We start from the raw sequence: 16,639 nt of genomic DNA, 5'->3' as shown, positions 1-16,639 counted from the left end.
TTTGATTTTTAAATACATTCTTTTTTTTTAATAGTTAAAGCAGAGGTACAATGTATGTTAGTCCACATATAGGCAGTTTAAATTAGGATAAAGTTTAAGTTAAATTTTTGTATAAACAAGAATGACTTCTCCATACCTCAATATGTAAAAATTTCTTCCATCAATTGGATTTTCAAAGCCTCATTTTTATATTCGTAATTTTTCTCTTCTGAAGTGGGTCACTGAAATGAATACTTTTTTTAATTATGTAAATATACTATGACTATCATATAAATATACTACTTTTTAATATATAAATCTTAAAAATCAAATAAATTCAACTGTTTTAAAATACATGTACTAAATTCTAAATTTCTGAAGATTATTATCAATTGATTGATTTATGAGTCACATTTTTGTCCATTCTCCTCACCCTACCTCCAAGATTACTACCTCAAGTTTCCATAGCACAAGTCATTTATCTGAATCTTCCTCTTTTATCCAAAGATGGTTTATGGCTTGTCTCCCAGAGAGTGCTCACTGTGTCTCCAGATATTTAATTCTAAGATTGTAACAATCAAAAAGACCTTTCCTAATCCTTTAAAGTATCAATGAGAAGTCCTTTTCCACCTTAAGAAATGACGATTAGGTATGTAAACTTCATATTATGCTCCCTTTCTAGTTTGATAATTGATTTAACTTGTTTGACTGAAGAATGATTCTCTTGGAAAGCAAGTCTTTTGTTAGCTCATTTGTGAATAAAAGAAAGTTCAATGACTCATCCTCTGGATATGAGTTGTTTTCAAGTATAATAAGTTTATCTGAGCAACCTCACCATGAAATGTGGACTTCTATAATGCTTTGATGATCGGAACTATATTTTATTCATGTTTCTGTCCCTTGCACTTAGCACAGTATCTAGTAATTGTTGACATTTAACAAATGCCTTTGGAATTTAATTGAATAGGATGTTTAAAATGAAAATTCATATCACTATGTGTGTACGGTGATTCAGATCTTGTTTATCCATATTTAAAGTGCATATAAGAATAAACTATTTTCCAAAAGGGCTATTGAATTGAATCATCAGTAATCATCTTGAAATTATTTGTATGAAATATTCGAGTATTTTTTTGTTAACATTAATATTAATGCAGGGTGAGAAAGCTTAGCTGTGATTTCTTCATAAATCAATGGCATCACAAGTTTTTTTTTAAGAGAGATGAAAAAAACAACAGTTCCTAAATGTTTGGGATTATTAAATGTCAAAGTAAACATGCACTTTTTTAGAGTCTACCTCACTTTCTTGTGAATCATTCTGTGGATGTAAAAATATCACCTGCCAGGTCAGTAAACAAAGGATATTGCAGTCATCAAGTCACCCCCAGTGGTGCACCCTGCAGGGATTCAGGATGGAGAAAAGCAGGATACTGGCCCTAGATAGTTCAGGTTCATATCAAAGGAATGAGTTCAATAAACTTTTGCATCTTCCCATAGATAGAAAAGTACTAAACTCTAACTTGAGATGTCTGGTTTTCTTTAATTAACAGTAATTTTTTTATGTTCTGACTACCTGGTCTTTGTTGCAAAAATTCCTATATATCCTGGCTTCTCCATCACCTCTTCAGAGCCGTCCCTCAGAGTGATCTGAGAGGCTATCTTCTGGGCTTAAGTCCTCAGTTTTGTCCACCAAGTAAAACATAATTCTCAACTTTTAGGTTGGACATCTTTTTTCAGTCAACAGTTCCACTTGTTTATATTTTTTAAATTGGCTTAAATTTACATTTATTTTAAATTCTTATTACTTTAAACAGTACAGTAAATAGTACCTAGCTAAAAATATTTTAAAAATCAGATTTGAGGTGAACAGTTGTCTTTAATTTGAATGTATCTCATTTCTTATGACCACCTTCTAACCTTAGAGTTAACCATTTCACCATCAAGTTACTTGTGTTATTTTCTCAAAGTGGTGTAATTATTTTGCTTTATTACCACAACAAAATTTGAATAGGTTCATAGATAGACAATCTAGAGGAACATGAAAACTAACCTAATTTAACCTAAAGACACTGAACAGATTTGAAGATTTGCAGTTCCATGAAGCTATTGAACCAAAAATATCCAGCAGCACTAACATACAGCAAATTCATCTTTCAACGATAGAGCTAAATTAATTCTTTTGTGCTATATTTCCACCATCAGGAAACTGTGAAGGATTTTAAGTTGCCTGGTTGCCCATGGTTGCTAAGTGAAGGTGAAGTCTTGATTAGCAGAATATTTTCCAGGGGCTGATGTCAAATGGAAGCAAATGTTAACAGTCTGCTACATAGTTTTTCTGTCAGTAAAAGAAATAGCGCTTGGTTTCTCCTAACACTCTTTAGTATTATTTTTGAGAAAAAAAATCTCTTATTTATGACAATAACTTAATGCTCAAATATATTTAACTTTAGCATCCTGTCTGAATTTAAACATTATTACCTAATGGCATTTCCTAAAGTGTCACCTGTTCTTAACTCCTGACCTATATGTCATTTACATGAGTCACTTATCTTTTACTTAAAGATTTGAAAGTATGTTCAAAATCATTCTTTTCAAAGCTCAGTAATGTTGAGAAATGAGTAATACTAAAAACATTTTTGAACATACAAGGAAATAATCTATATAAATTCTAGGTATAACCGTAATTATTGTCTTCATTTTTCACTTACTGAAGAATTGTCAGAGCATAGTTGGAAGGCACTGAAAGACATGATTTCAAAATCTCATAAAAACTTCACAGATCTAAAGATAACACTGCTCATTTAACATTGTAAAATATGACCTACTGTAATTTGTAGGATCTAATCTTTTCAGTTTATATATCTTAAACCAAATTGAAGAATGCACTTCAGACGTAAGAACTTTTGGAAGACTTACTGAATTTGAAAAATTAGTTGAGTTCAGTATTGGACCCGGAGTCATTATAGTTAGTTCAGAGTATTAGAAATGAAGTTGTCTCAACACTGGGGAGCTTATAGAGATTCTAAAGACATATATTTTAGCAACATTTTTTCCTCAATGGCATCAAATTCATACATCTAATTTTAACAGTTCTGTCATTGAACTTGAATTCAGTGTCAATAAAAGCAGAATTTTGTATTATAAAAACTGTACCAAATAAAAATCAGTGCTTGTTAAATAGAAGTCATGTTATTATTCTATCATTCATATATAATCTGAACGTATATTTTAATACATATAGTACCATTGGAATTATCTTTTTTTATTCAGAACAGTGCTCTATATTAGCATGATCAAGTTACAGAGAGATAAATTTGTATTTATGAAGCTTCCTCACACACACACACACACACACACACATATACACACACTTGCATCATTTTATGCCATGATCACCTCTATGTTAGTAATGTCATAGCTATATCATATTTATCAGTCATCAAAAGTGAACAAGAACATTTCCTGGATGCAGACTCTTTCTAGCAATAGGTACCAATTAAAATGAATGAAAAATGGACTGATGAAATTATGTCAACTATGTTAAGTAGATTTCCTGGCTTAAAAATGTGAAATTGTAAATATAATCAAAGATAATTCATCTAAATTCCTAAATAAGAGTGAATATATTTATGTTTTAGAGTTGATCTTTGATATTTAATATAATCTTACCATTCTTAAGTATTACAGGACTTAATTATTCAATAGATTACAATTTTTTTGCAATCATGATTTCTTTGATCAATACAATACATTCATGACCTACAAAGAGAAGTTATGGACAACAGAAATCCCAGAAATGTTACCACTGATGGTTTCAAATGCCTTGGGATGACCACTGTTGTAAAGTTTCAAAAGATATCCTTTTTTGTATGTCATTTTTGATTGATAGAAAAGTAATGATTCAAATTTAAGAGGTTTCATTTTGTGGTGTTGGGGTGTGTTGGGGAGCTGGAACTGGTGTATTGAGTTAATAATATGCAGATTATGACTTGTTGAACAAGAGGCATCAGCCACCTACACAAGATAGGCAAGTAGCTCCCTCAGCATCCGAGCTCCCACTCCAGGGAAGTGAAAACCATGGTAGTGTTCTGATTGAAAGGACAATTTCAGTACACTCACACGAAGGAACTAAAGTCACAAGATTTATTAGTTCTAGATCCCAGAATCGGGGGTCAGGGCAGGGGCAGTCCTCTGTCCCAGGTCATGAAGGAGCAGGAGATAGAGAGCAGGGTAGCGAACACCTATTGCTTATAAGGTGTTTAGAGTGGAGGTCACTAACTTTTCCTGAGCTTAACTTGAAGTGGTTATTTTAAAAGGTGCCACAGGAAAAGCCAAGTAGGAATTTATAAGGAAAATCCTAAATTCTATCTATCTATCTATCTATCTATCTATCTATCTATCTATCTATCTATCTATCTATCTATTTTATTTGAAGTATAGTCTGTTACAATGTGTCAATTTTGGGTGTACAGCATACTGTCCCAGTCATCCATATACATACATTCATTTTCATATCTTTTCATTATAGGTTACTAGAAGATATTGAATATAGTTCCCTGTGCCATACAGTAGGGCCTTGTCATTTATGTATTTTATATACAGTAGTTAATATTTGTGAATCTCGAACTCCCAGTTTATCCCTGCCCATACCCTTTACTACCTTATCATAAGCTTGTTCTCTATGTCTGTGAGTCTGTTTCTGTTTTGTAAATAAGTTCGTTTGTGTCTTTTTTTTTTTTTTTTTTTTTTTTTTTAGATTCCACATATGAATGATCTCATATGGTATTTTTCTTTCTCTTTCTGGCTTACTTCACTTAGAATGACAATTTCCAGATCCCAGCTTCTTATCCAAATGTCCAGAATCTGGGTGTGAGCAGGATTGTCATACTGTAAAAAGCATAGGCAGCAACTCAGAAAAACAAAAGCTGTTTTTCTCATCACATGTGGGAGGAAAAAATTTTCCCTCTATCCTTCTAGGTTCGTGACTGAGACTCCCTTGTCATAAATGACAGTTTAACAGAATAAAAATAAGTTTAGTAACATGGATACCTCCTGTATACCTGGAAGATACTCAGGAAAACTAAGTAACTTTCCAAGGTGGCCCAAGAAATCTTAAGTACCATCTCCAGCTAAAGTCAAAGGAAGATGTTGAAGGGGATGGTGGCAGTTATGAGAGATTTTCAAGCAAAGCACAGTAAAAGGATATGGTTGTTATGCAGATTTAAGTCTCTGCCTCCTCTGCTGATTAGAGTTTCTAGAGACTCAGTCATCCTTCAGTTTCTGGTACAGAGAGGGAGACACCCTTACCAATGGAGAGCTCCCTTATACATGTTAATGTCTCTTACAAAAGAATAAATTCCTCTCAGTTTTCAGAGCCTCTCCTGTGCCTGCGGTTTCTTAAATATAATCAGCCTAAAATAATTCTTGTGCCAAAGAAGCTTATTCTGGGGTATTGAATTCTGCTTTCCTTCAGTAGGTTTGCTATGAGTTGTCTTCATTTATTGGTCCCTGCCCAAGTGTCAAGGTAGTAGTTGGGATTAAATAGACTATTGTGGCAAAAGGAGATGTCTAGTGTACAAAAATTATGAAATGACGATTTCCTAAAATTTTTCTTTTAAAGCCTGACATTAGAATCCCATTATTCTAATGAGTTTAATTTATGTAAACATGTCAAACAAATTGTCTATTTAAAAGTATTTAGAAAACCTAAGCAGTACTCCTTGTTTTCCTTTATTTTCCTGAAATTGTGGTCAGTGCTTCATATGCCACAACATCTGAGCTGTACCTTAGACCTACTCAATTAGAATATTTGACGGTTGGTGCTCAGCAATCTACATTATTATTAACACATCAGCTAGGTGATGCTTGAAAAAAGCCAAACTCCCCAATGGTTTGCAGGAAGAAATTTTTATAGGCAAAATTTGGGGTGAGGGCTGAAGGGTGTGTGACTTTCTTCTGCTTGGTTGGGGGTAAGGTAACAGGGCAGTGCTCCCAGAACCTTGTGCTCAGCCTGAAGTTCCCATCCTCCACCTGGATGGGAGTTTCAGTGTCTGCAGAAAAACTCAAAGATACTGCTATGTATATTTCTTGAGGAGGAACGTGGACCCAGCTTTAATCACTGCACTATTGTTTCTTGATTGCTCCTCCTTTCTTTCTGCATTCCCTCCCTTCCCTGATTAACGACTATTTGAATCTGCCCTTTAGAACTCAGAGAAGGTCAAGGAAGCTGAAAAAAGCTTATTTCCTGCAAACAAGAAACAGGAGACACAGAAAGGATTTGTACCAAGGAGGGCCCACAGGGTCCTGCTTTGTTTCAGTACTACAGATTCTAATTCTTTACAATTCTTTTTCCTTTTGCCCTCAACTATATTCACCCCTACATTGCTTGTTGCTGCCTTCTGTCACTGACAGTTGTTACTGGAAGATGCAGCTATTTTAATTTACTCTTTGACTATCAGTGGGAATTATAGCCCTCCAAATATTTTTTTAAACGACAAGAGTTCAAAGGAAATATTGGTCTTTTAATCTTATATTAATTTCCAGGATGTGACACATTTTACATGAATAGGAGTTGTTTTTGATGTGCTGTGATGAGCACCAGGTAAACAAGATGAAGTTAAACATGTCTTAAGTACACTTGAAAGGGTCTAAAACAAACAGGTCATTAATGTCTGGTACAACACACTAAAAAAATTACCATGCTAGCTAATGTGCATACTCTTTGATTTTATTAGAAAAATTTTCTAGTTCATTGTGATTTTTGAACTGGTGTTTGATTACCATCACATACTTTCAGGTTGTGATTTCCACTAACATTAAACAAGAGAATATTTTGTTCCAAGTGCTTATGCAATTAATGGCAATGCCAGGCCTTTCATCTTTCACTGTATACTGCATAATGATTCCAACCTATATAATTCAAGGCAGAAACCATCTGTTGCTTGAATGACATTTGGTTTGTTCAAAATGCATCAATTAATCAGATATGTTGTGTAACTATGGCAATAGAAGAGTTATTTTGCAAATATAAAGAAGTCACACCAGAGACAAACAAAACAAAACTTGTGGCTTCTGTCTTGGAAACAAATTTTCAATGATTTAACAACTTGAAAATTTTAAATATTGACTAATATTATGAAAAATCAAATGATTATTTATATCATATGTGATCTATAAATCCATAATCTCGTAAGCCTATATTATCACCAACAATAGGAAAAGAGTGAACTGTCTGAAAATGATGAATCGAGGAGGAAGAAATTTTCCTTTACCTTCTAGATTCTTCTAGCTAGTCTAAGAATTAAATTGACAAGAGGCAGAATAACAGTAGAAAAATCACAAAAAGTTTAATAACATGTATATATGGGAGAGACTCAGGAGAACTGAGTAACTTGCCAAAATGGCCACAACCCTTACCTTAAATATCATCTCCAGCTAAAGACAAAAAAGGATGTTGAGGGTGAGAGAGTCAGTTATGAGCAGGAAAAGCACAATAAACAAGAATAAGGTTTTTATGTGTTATTGTCAATAACTTCTCCATTGGTAAGAGTTTCTGGAGATTTAGTCATCCTTCTTTTCCAGGTACAGGGAGGGAGACACTCTTAACAAATGGAGATTTCCCTTACAAATGTAAATGTTTCCTATAAAAGGGTAATTCCTACTTGATTTTCAGAGTTTTCCTCATGTCTGCTGTTTCTTAGCATATAACCAATTTCAAATAATTAATATGCCAAAGAGACATATTTCAGGGTGGCAAATCCCATTCCCCTGCAGATACCAAATTAAGACGGGGATTTTAGCTTGGAGTAGGAATATTAATACATGAGGCTTAACTATCTTCAAACACTGGAAGGCTTGTCATGTAGAAGAATCACACGTATTCTGTATAGCTACAGAAGACAGATCTACGAATAATTGGTGGAAATTTCTCCTTCTGTCAATGTTTTCATTTCCAGCAGCTACCAAAAGTTCTGTTACAATTTGAGCTGGAGAACCAGATAACCAAAGTTGTTCAAATTAAATATAAAAGCAGAGTAAGGTAGACAGGATTCTGAGCATGAACTTAGTGATAAATATTTTAGCAATTCACATGCCTTTGTTTTTCTTCCTTACTTCCTGGCATGACTGTTTTTTTGAATAGTTTGAGGCTACCAGATAACTGCTTCTGGATAATGAAGAGCCTATGATGATTTATATATTTAAATTTGTCACTAAATCTACATGTGGTTAGCACCAAAAACAATGTAAAAGTGTTTTGTCTATTTTTTAAAAATTGATACTTCAGTTTTGTCTTAGAGACCATTGCAATGGTCTGCTTTCAATTTTAATATCTGGTCTTAATATTACTTAATGTCATTTTTGGACACATGCCAGTTTCAAAGCATGGTAGTTTTCAGTTTTGTCCTACTTTAATTGTTAGTCACACAATTGTAATATCTCAAACATTTATAATAATGCTGTTTCATTTACAAATTCACAAAACTGTGTCAATTGCTAATTTAACAATTTGCAATCAATAACATTCTGGAAAGAAGAAGCTTCATAGTACCTCTCTGAGACAAGAGGGAAGGGAGCAGGGCACAAACATTAAAAGAGTGGCACAGTAATTGAGAATGGGACATAAACTGGTTAGAACCAACTAGGCCCACGATGGCAGAAGAGTCAATTTCCGTTAGACCTTGAGTCTCATTAAAGTCTCACTGTAATACATTAGCATGCTAAATGACATACCCACAGACACCATGACAGTTCCCAGGCTGACCATAAAAGGCCAGAAAGTGGATGGGAGGCCCAATTCCTGGAAATCCCCACCCTTTCCCCAAAGTAGTTGGAATAATCCTCCTACTCTTTAGCATATGAAATTACCCAGCCCATAAAAATTGACCACTTTAATAGCTAGTGGCCACTCTCCATTCAGAGATGATCCACCCTCTGTGGAATGTGTATCTATCTCTTACAGCCGCTCTCACTTTCCTAGATGACCCCGTGCTCTGGGGCCGCCTCTCTTACCTTCTGAGACAGCCCACACTCTGTCTATGGAGTCTCTCCCTGAATAAATCTACTTTCACTTTACCATGGCTCTCTCTTGAATTCTTTCCTACAGGATACAAGAACCCATTCTCTGGCAACATATATACCAATAGATTGTTTCCATTTTGATTGAGCTGAAATAAATCATTACTCAAGGAAAGATGCCTTCATGTAATGCCACATAGTCTTCTAACCATCCAGTGAATATGTCTGACTCATTTGCCAAAAGTTAAATAAAGTTTTAAAAAATTACCAAGTGCCATGAAAAAAAAACAATGTCAAAATAGAGTTAAGATCTGATTCTGGGACAAAAGAGCATCCTAAGGAAATTCCTGCATATGTGAGTAATAAGTTATGGTATGAAAAAAATAAGTCTTGAAGGGTAAAAACTTCAGGAACATAACATGAAAGGGGAAATGAGAAATGAGACAGACCATTTAAATTTTATCAAATGGAACAGTGAGAAAACACTCAGGTGAACCTGAATTGGAAAAGTAGGAGTTTTTATGACTACAAAGATAGGGTCAAATAGTAAAGTCCTACTATAAAATATGACATCTGGGAGTTTTACTCTGGGTGTATGAGCTACAAGTAGGATATGTGTGCCGACCACATAATGCTGGTGAAAATTTCAAGTCAAGTTTCTAACTAAGATATTTTCCCTTTTTCCTTCACAATATATTGAGTAATTATAAGTTCTTTTGCTAAGAGACAGGACCCATGGGACAGTGCCTCTGACATCTAGAATGAAGCTGTTGATTATTATTATCAAATATGGAAACTCAGACACTTAAAATATGCTAAATAGTTTGATATCAAGACTGTTTTATATATGAATCAAAAAACAACCCTGCATACGGTAATCCTTAAAAAAATAATAACCCTACATATGATTACCCTTTCTAATCAGAGCTCCTGGTGATAGCAGTGAGTCTAAGGTAGGCTGGGTCAGGATATATTAGAATTGGAGTCAGAGGGAATGCAAGGTTGTATGATTAGTTTGAAAAGTTTGACAGGTAATTCTAATGAGGCCTCTTGAACATGATACTCAAGCATTCCATAATGAGATTCCCAGCCTGGCCTACCTCTCTACTGCCAGGTTAACCTTTCTAAAATGCCACTTACATCTTGTGATGGAAATGTAACGATAGTCACCTGATGTTTAGTTGGGAATTATGCCTTCATGAGGCATAGTGGACACAAGAACCTTGGAAATTTGATAGTTTGCCTGTAAACGATTCATCTCGGCGATATCAGTATCACTTCTGAGCGTTCATACATTTTGGAATGTTGATTGATTTGAGCTAAAAATAAGGCATGTAGATTATAGGGGGAGGCACTCTGTGTGTTTTTCTCTTTTGGCAGAAAAATAACTCGCCTTTCAGTACAGACATTTATTCATGAATAATACAGGATTTATTTCCGTCCCATAAAATGACCATTGCTGTCAATAGATTGTTTTAATTTGCCCTAGAAGGGCAGCAGACAGACAAATTATGACATGGTCATTAATGTTGTAGATCTTTTATACTGCGCATAGTAGTCATCGTCAATACTTGAAAAAAGGAAATTATTTCTTTGAGACACTTAAGGAATAATTTTCATGAAATAATTAATATTTCTAAATACATTAGATCAGAAAAATACCTCTGTATTATGAATCTGAGCAGAAAGTGCCTTAAGAGATTAAGGATTCATCCATTAAAAAGTAAAGGGCAAATGAGTTACACCTAGTTGCCAAAATTTACTACAAAGGATTCATAAATTGTTAAGTTCATATGATTATTTTATGTTCAGTTCTATCTGGAAGTGTCACAAATTACAAAATGCAAGCTTAAGAGGAATCATTAAAGTAACCCTAGGAAAATATAGTTAACTGTTCTTTTCCCACTAAAAGTTAAATTTTCAGAAGCCTTTTAAAACAATTCCTTCAAAATTAAATTCTAACAATTTCACTTAAGGAACTATTCATGGAGATTTTATAACACTGTGGACAACCTAGTTAATCACTTGTGCAAATAAAGAGCCTCTTGTGAATTCACTGAATAAAGAAATAGAACACTTTATATAATAGAATTAGTGTAATATAATATATAGAATAGAAATATTTAATCAATGATATTTGAATGCCTTCTATGGATTATAGAAATAGATTAAAAAAAAGTGTTTCATATTATAAAATGAAACTGTGAATTGAGGAAGAAATCAAATCCCCACTATTCAGTTAAACTTCAGACTATTTTAAAAGATAGCCATTCATGACCAAACAACATATCTTGGTGTCCACTTGAGGCTTTCTGATATTTGTTAAAGCTAATATAAACAAGAGAGTTTATTAATATGACTATATGAACCCTCAAAGATGTATAGGCAGTAATGTCACATATAACTTCATCTCAGGAACATAGTGTTGGTGCCAGTGGTACATTATGGGCGTTTAGGAAGGGACGAAAATATAGTTCTGTTCACTAAAGGGAGTCCTCACCAACCCATTTATTTCCTCTTATTTATCGTTAAGGGGATTCAATTTATGTGTCCAGAGGGCTAGGGGTCAGTACATGACCTGGCCAATTACAGATTCACTGTGGGGCATCCCTTTGCAAGAGATTCTAGTTAAGTTACTAGTAGAGGTGTCCTAGGATGAGATATCTTTTTTACTTAAATTGCCTTCTTCTTTTCTGTGTAGATAAGCAAGTGAACACAAAACTCCATTTCTCTTACATCAGGAAGTAATATATATATTTAGAAGCCACAACTTCTATCATTTGATAGAACTTTACCTTCTATTCACTGGCAATTTTAATTCTGTTAGGGTATATGACTCCATCCTTAAATTCTAGATTCATTTATTTTTGTCAGCAGCAATTATTTTCCCATTTATTGATTCTATTTCTATTATCTAGGTCTAATACTTTAAAAAATTTAAGTGATAAAAATACTTTATATACACATACATATACTTGAAATACATTACTTGTGTCTTAATAGAAAGTTAAAATATCTTTTAATAGTTATGCATTATGATGTAAGCAACTGTCAATTAGTCTCATGCTAAACTGGCTCATATACAATGATTTTTTAAATTTATGCATTAAGTATTACTTTGGCTTTAAGTTATATACAACAGCTAATTATAGATATATGTCTACAATATAATGTTTCAGGCATTTCTAAATTCTGTTTTTCCAGGTCTTGCCTTTTTAACAGGCTTATGAGTGAAAATGTTTATATTTTACTTGAAGCGACTGAAAATATATTAACTATAAATAAATTTTAGAACTAAGTGAGGCTTAATCTATAACTAAGAGCTTATGGCCTCTTAGAGACAGAACAATTAAATGCAGCTTCACTGGACTGACAAAATTAGCTCACCATGTCCTGACAGGGTAGAAGAGAAGAGAAAGAGCTCTAAGGCTGCTTTTGTAAAAGGACTCTAATCCCATTAATGAGGGCTCTACCCTCATAACCCAATCACTTCCCAAAGGCCCCACCTTCAAATGCCATTATGTTGGGGATTAGGTTTCAACATGTGAATTTTGAGAGGACACAGGCATGCAGTCTATGGCAATGATCTTCAAATGTTTTCCTATCTCCATTTGAAGAAACGGCTGACAGTCAAACCTTAACTTGTGAAAGGATATGCATTCTGTCATGGAAATTCCTGGTACCTAATTATGTGTGACCTTTGATATGTATAAATTTCTTAAAATAATTTTCTCTAAATTGCATCTTTCATACTACTAGTAGTTAAGTGTTTGGTTGGTCTATTGTTACCTAGCAAACCATCGAAACAAAAAACAAAAATCAATTGTACTTTACATTTTTTAGGTCAAGGATTAGGTAGTGCACAGCAGACATTGTTGCTATCTGTGCTCCACAATGACTGGTGTCTCAAATGCAGTGGCTCAAATGTCTGGAGATGGCTGGGATGGCTCAAATGAAACTATAAGCTATACTGTCCAGAATGGATTCTTTACATACATATTTGGCACCTGAACTAGAGTGGCTGGAGCAGCTGGTCCTCTCTGGGTGCTGTACTTTCGTTCTATGTAGTCTTTCCACATGGCCAGCTTGAGCTTCCTCACAATATGGGAGTCTCCCAGTAGTCAGACTTCTTTCAAGTCAGCTGATTTTCCTGAATGAGTATTTAAAGGGAGCAAGGCAAAAGCTGCAAGGTTTGGTTACACAGGACTTACCCATATTCACTGTGGTTAGAGGACTACGTGAGGGTCTGAATACCAAGAGGTGAGGTCCACTGTCAAAGCTGTCCTTGGAGATTAGCTACTACATATAGCAATGCTGCAAATAAAAATACTGCTACATCTGGTGGAGTTATCCTCCTGCTGGATGCCATGAACCAAATCCTTCCTCTATATGCTGGCATGTATATATTTTTGTATTCTGCTATAATTACCATTAAAGATGATACCTATATATAGTTTGCCTTTATAATTATCAATTGTTATCCATACCATGTAATTATTTTTTATTTTTTAAAGTGCAGAATCAATTTAAATGAATTCCAATTCAAAAGCTTGTCCCAAAGATTCTTTGAAAAGATGATTTGTACTTTTAATTTATCAGCCTACATGATTGAATAAATTTGTATTATTATCTACTGTTTCGGCCTGCCAGAATCTTACAGAGATAGCAATAAAATTGTGTTGTATTTATTCATGCTTATTATTCAAAAATGAATTCTTGTCAAATTATAGTTAAATAAATCCATGTTTAAATGATGATCAGAATTTCCAATGTGCTCCAGTGTCTAGAAAGGTGACAGACTCTTGCTTGAGAACAAGTTGACTTTTATTCTGCAACTGGATGTGCCCTGTTTAAAAATATAATAAAAGCAATTCTGCTGCCAGGTGAAGCGAGTTTGAACACAGAGCTGACTGTTCACAAAAGCCTGAAATTGTTCACAATTCAAGATAATGTTAATGTGACTTCACTAGATAGCTGAAATAATACATTTTCTAAATTGTATGCATTAAGCAATTATTCAGATCATAGCTGAAACCCTGTAATTTTCTGTCTTCTTTTCAGTCCCAGCGGCGTGTCACTTTTCACCTACCAGAAGGCTCTCAGGAAAGCAGCAGTGATGGTGGACTGGGAGACCATGATATGGGCAGCCTTCCAAGCACGTCCCATGCCCTGCCCCTTGGCTATCCTCAGGAGGAGTACTTTGATCATGCTGCACCCAACAACCGCACTGAAGGGGATGGCAACTCTGATCCTGAATCCAGTAAGTGATACCTCCCTAGTCCTGCAGTATAAATGGGCTTCTTGTGTTTGCAAGTCAAACAATGGTAGCCGTCATACCTTGGGCCATTTAATTATGTTAGCAGCACATTTTTAAAAGGTGTGATCACATCTACTTTGAAGTTTATTATGAAATTTAATATAGTAATTTTGTTTAGGCATGGATAGAATTTTCTACTTACCTATATATAATATAGGAATTTATTTGTATATAATCAGCCACTTTATTTTATTTTATTCATTTTATTTGTGTACAGATAAACTATTTTTGTAATTCATATAAATTACTTTCTAGATTTTGTTTTTAATTTTTAATAGAGACAAGAACCATAGACAGTTCTTTTTTAAGAAAATAAAAGCTCCTGACTCCAGTGTAGAGGAACTGGTCTGAGGTTTTCAATAATGTATTGAAACCACATGGCTTAAGCCATGTTACTGTTTAGAAAGACATCCAGATTTGGTCTTCAGACTGAAGGCATAAAGGCTGTATTTTGCACAATCCAAAGCTGTTGAATTCTTGAAAAGGATCATGAAGTTGATACTAAATAGAGAACTTCATTAAATTTATTATGTTGAACATGTATCTTGAACGTCCCTGCTTCCTCATAATTTTGGGAAAAACAAAATTTGATAAGGTTATGTATATCTTAGATTCTTGTATTTGAAGAATTGTAATTGGCTCTAGATATGTTTTATATACACAAAGGTGTGTAGGTCCAAAAAAGCACACCATATATGTGACAGAGAAGAGTCCTAGGTATTTAAAAAAAAAACAAACTGAAAAACGGGACCAAATAATTCAGTGGTAGAGTGTGTGCTTAGCATGCATGAGGTCCTGGGTTCAATCCCCAGTCCCTCCATTAAAAAAAATACTAATAAATAAATAAATAAACCTGATTACCCACCTCTCCCCCCCAAAAAATTTGCATAAAATAGAAATTTTGAAAATCTTTTTTGATCATTATGGATTGTATGGATACATAATTTAAATAAACATCTAGTTTTAAAAACAAAATGGCTTCCCCATCATTGTAGTTTAATCCCTTATTTTTGAAACTCAAAACAAGAAGGGAAAGGTACTGATTAAACATGAAAATGTAATCTAACACTAAACCTACAGGACCAATGACGGCATAACAGCCTCTTTCTCTCTACAAGAGTAGACCCTGGAAGTTAAAGGTGTTTTCAATATAAACATTTTAGAGAATTTTTAGTTACCAAATTCAGAAAGTCTTAAACATCTATCTCTATATTCAATTTTATACTTAAAATAATTTTTCATTCTATAAAATGCAACACTAATCTAGCTTTTATTTACTGTGCGTGACAGGACATAATGACTTCTGGTAGAAATACAGGACTGTGACTATATCTGCTACTGTAAAGAACTCAGAGCCAATCTCGAATAAGAATATGGTCATAAGTAACAAATAGGCATTAAGCAAATGTATCTTTACTCTTTTCACTTCACAAATTATTATTTTAATTGTAGGCCTATCACTGCCTTGTTAATCGCTAGTTAATTACAGATGAAATAGGCATTGTTTTTATAAACTAGAGAGAATTGATTCTTTTGTATATGACATGTGCCACTAAGCCCTTTTCTTAGAGAATTGTATAGCAGTGATTAAATAATAAATTCAGAGTAAACATCCACAGTGTGAATTTAACCCTGAAATAAATTTTCCAGCTGAATGAGACTAAGATGGTAAATTATTGATATAATAGGGACAGAATTGATATGGGTTAGAAATTATTATAAAATATTTAAAATTAAATACAACTTTATCTCAGTTGTTTAAAAATATTCAAGTGCAGAATTCTTCATAGAACTTGATTATATTAGTAGTTGAATGCAAGTGTACACCTCATACTAATATAGTATTGTAAGTAAGCTATACTTCAATTAAAAAAAGAGTCTAAGTTTAGCAACCATGTGTGAGCTGACATATTCAAGAGCTTTATTTATTTTTATTTTTTAAACATTTTTTTTCTTACTTTATTTTTTTAAGGGGGGAATTAGGGGTAATTAGACTCTTCATTTATTTAATGGAGGTACTGAGGATTGAACCCAGGACCAAATGCAGGCTAAGCATGCACTCTTCCACTGAGCTATACCCTTCTGCCAAGAGCTTTATTTTTAAAGCTTGTTTCTACCAGGACTAAACATTTCTCTCCTCTAATCATATTGACACTATTATTTTGACTATTAAATATTTTGTTCATAATGACTCTACAGGATGAAGCAATGGCAAATTTCAAGTTCATGAAGTTCTTTATTAATTATGCTTTTTTTTAAAATTGGGATGGCAGTAGGCAATAATAATGATAATACAAATAATACTTGTTTGCTATTTGTTATTTTTAG

The 16,639-nt window shown here is 33.8% G+C and overlaps 1 protein-coding gene across 5 annotated transcripts in view; it reads left to right on the top strand.

Annotated features, from left to right (window-relative positions):
* PCDH11X (protocadherin 11 X-linked) overlaps nt 1–16,639 on the top strand; it is a 590,766-nt gene that overhangs the window by 407,741 nt on the left and 166,386 nt on the right. For all 5 annotated transcript variants that reach the window (XM_031445559.2, XM_064482994.1, XM_031445558.2 and 2 more), the window contains one exon: nt 14,056–14,254. In XM_031445559.2, the coding sequence (XP_031301419.1) occupies nt 14,056–14,254 (199 nt within the window). The remainder of the gene's footprint in view (nt 1–14,055; nt 14,255–16,639) is intronic.

The sequence above is a fragment of the Camelus dromedarius genome, chromosome X (genome assembly GCF_036321535.1).
Source record: "Camelus dromedarius isolate mCamDro1 chromosome X, mCamDro1.pat, whole genome shotgun sequence".
Classification (NCBI taxonomy): domain Eukaryota; kingdom Metazoa; phylum Chordata; class Mammalia; order Artiodactyla; family Camelidae; genus Camelus; species Camelus dromedarius.
Note: the sequence above shows the minus strand (reverse complement) of the source record. Positions and strands in the feature narration are given on the sequence as shown.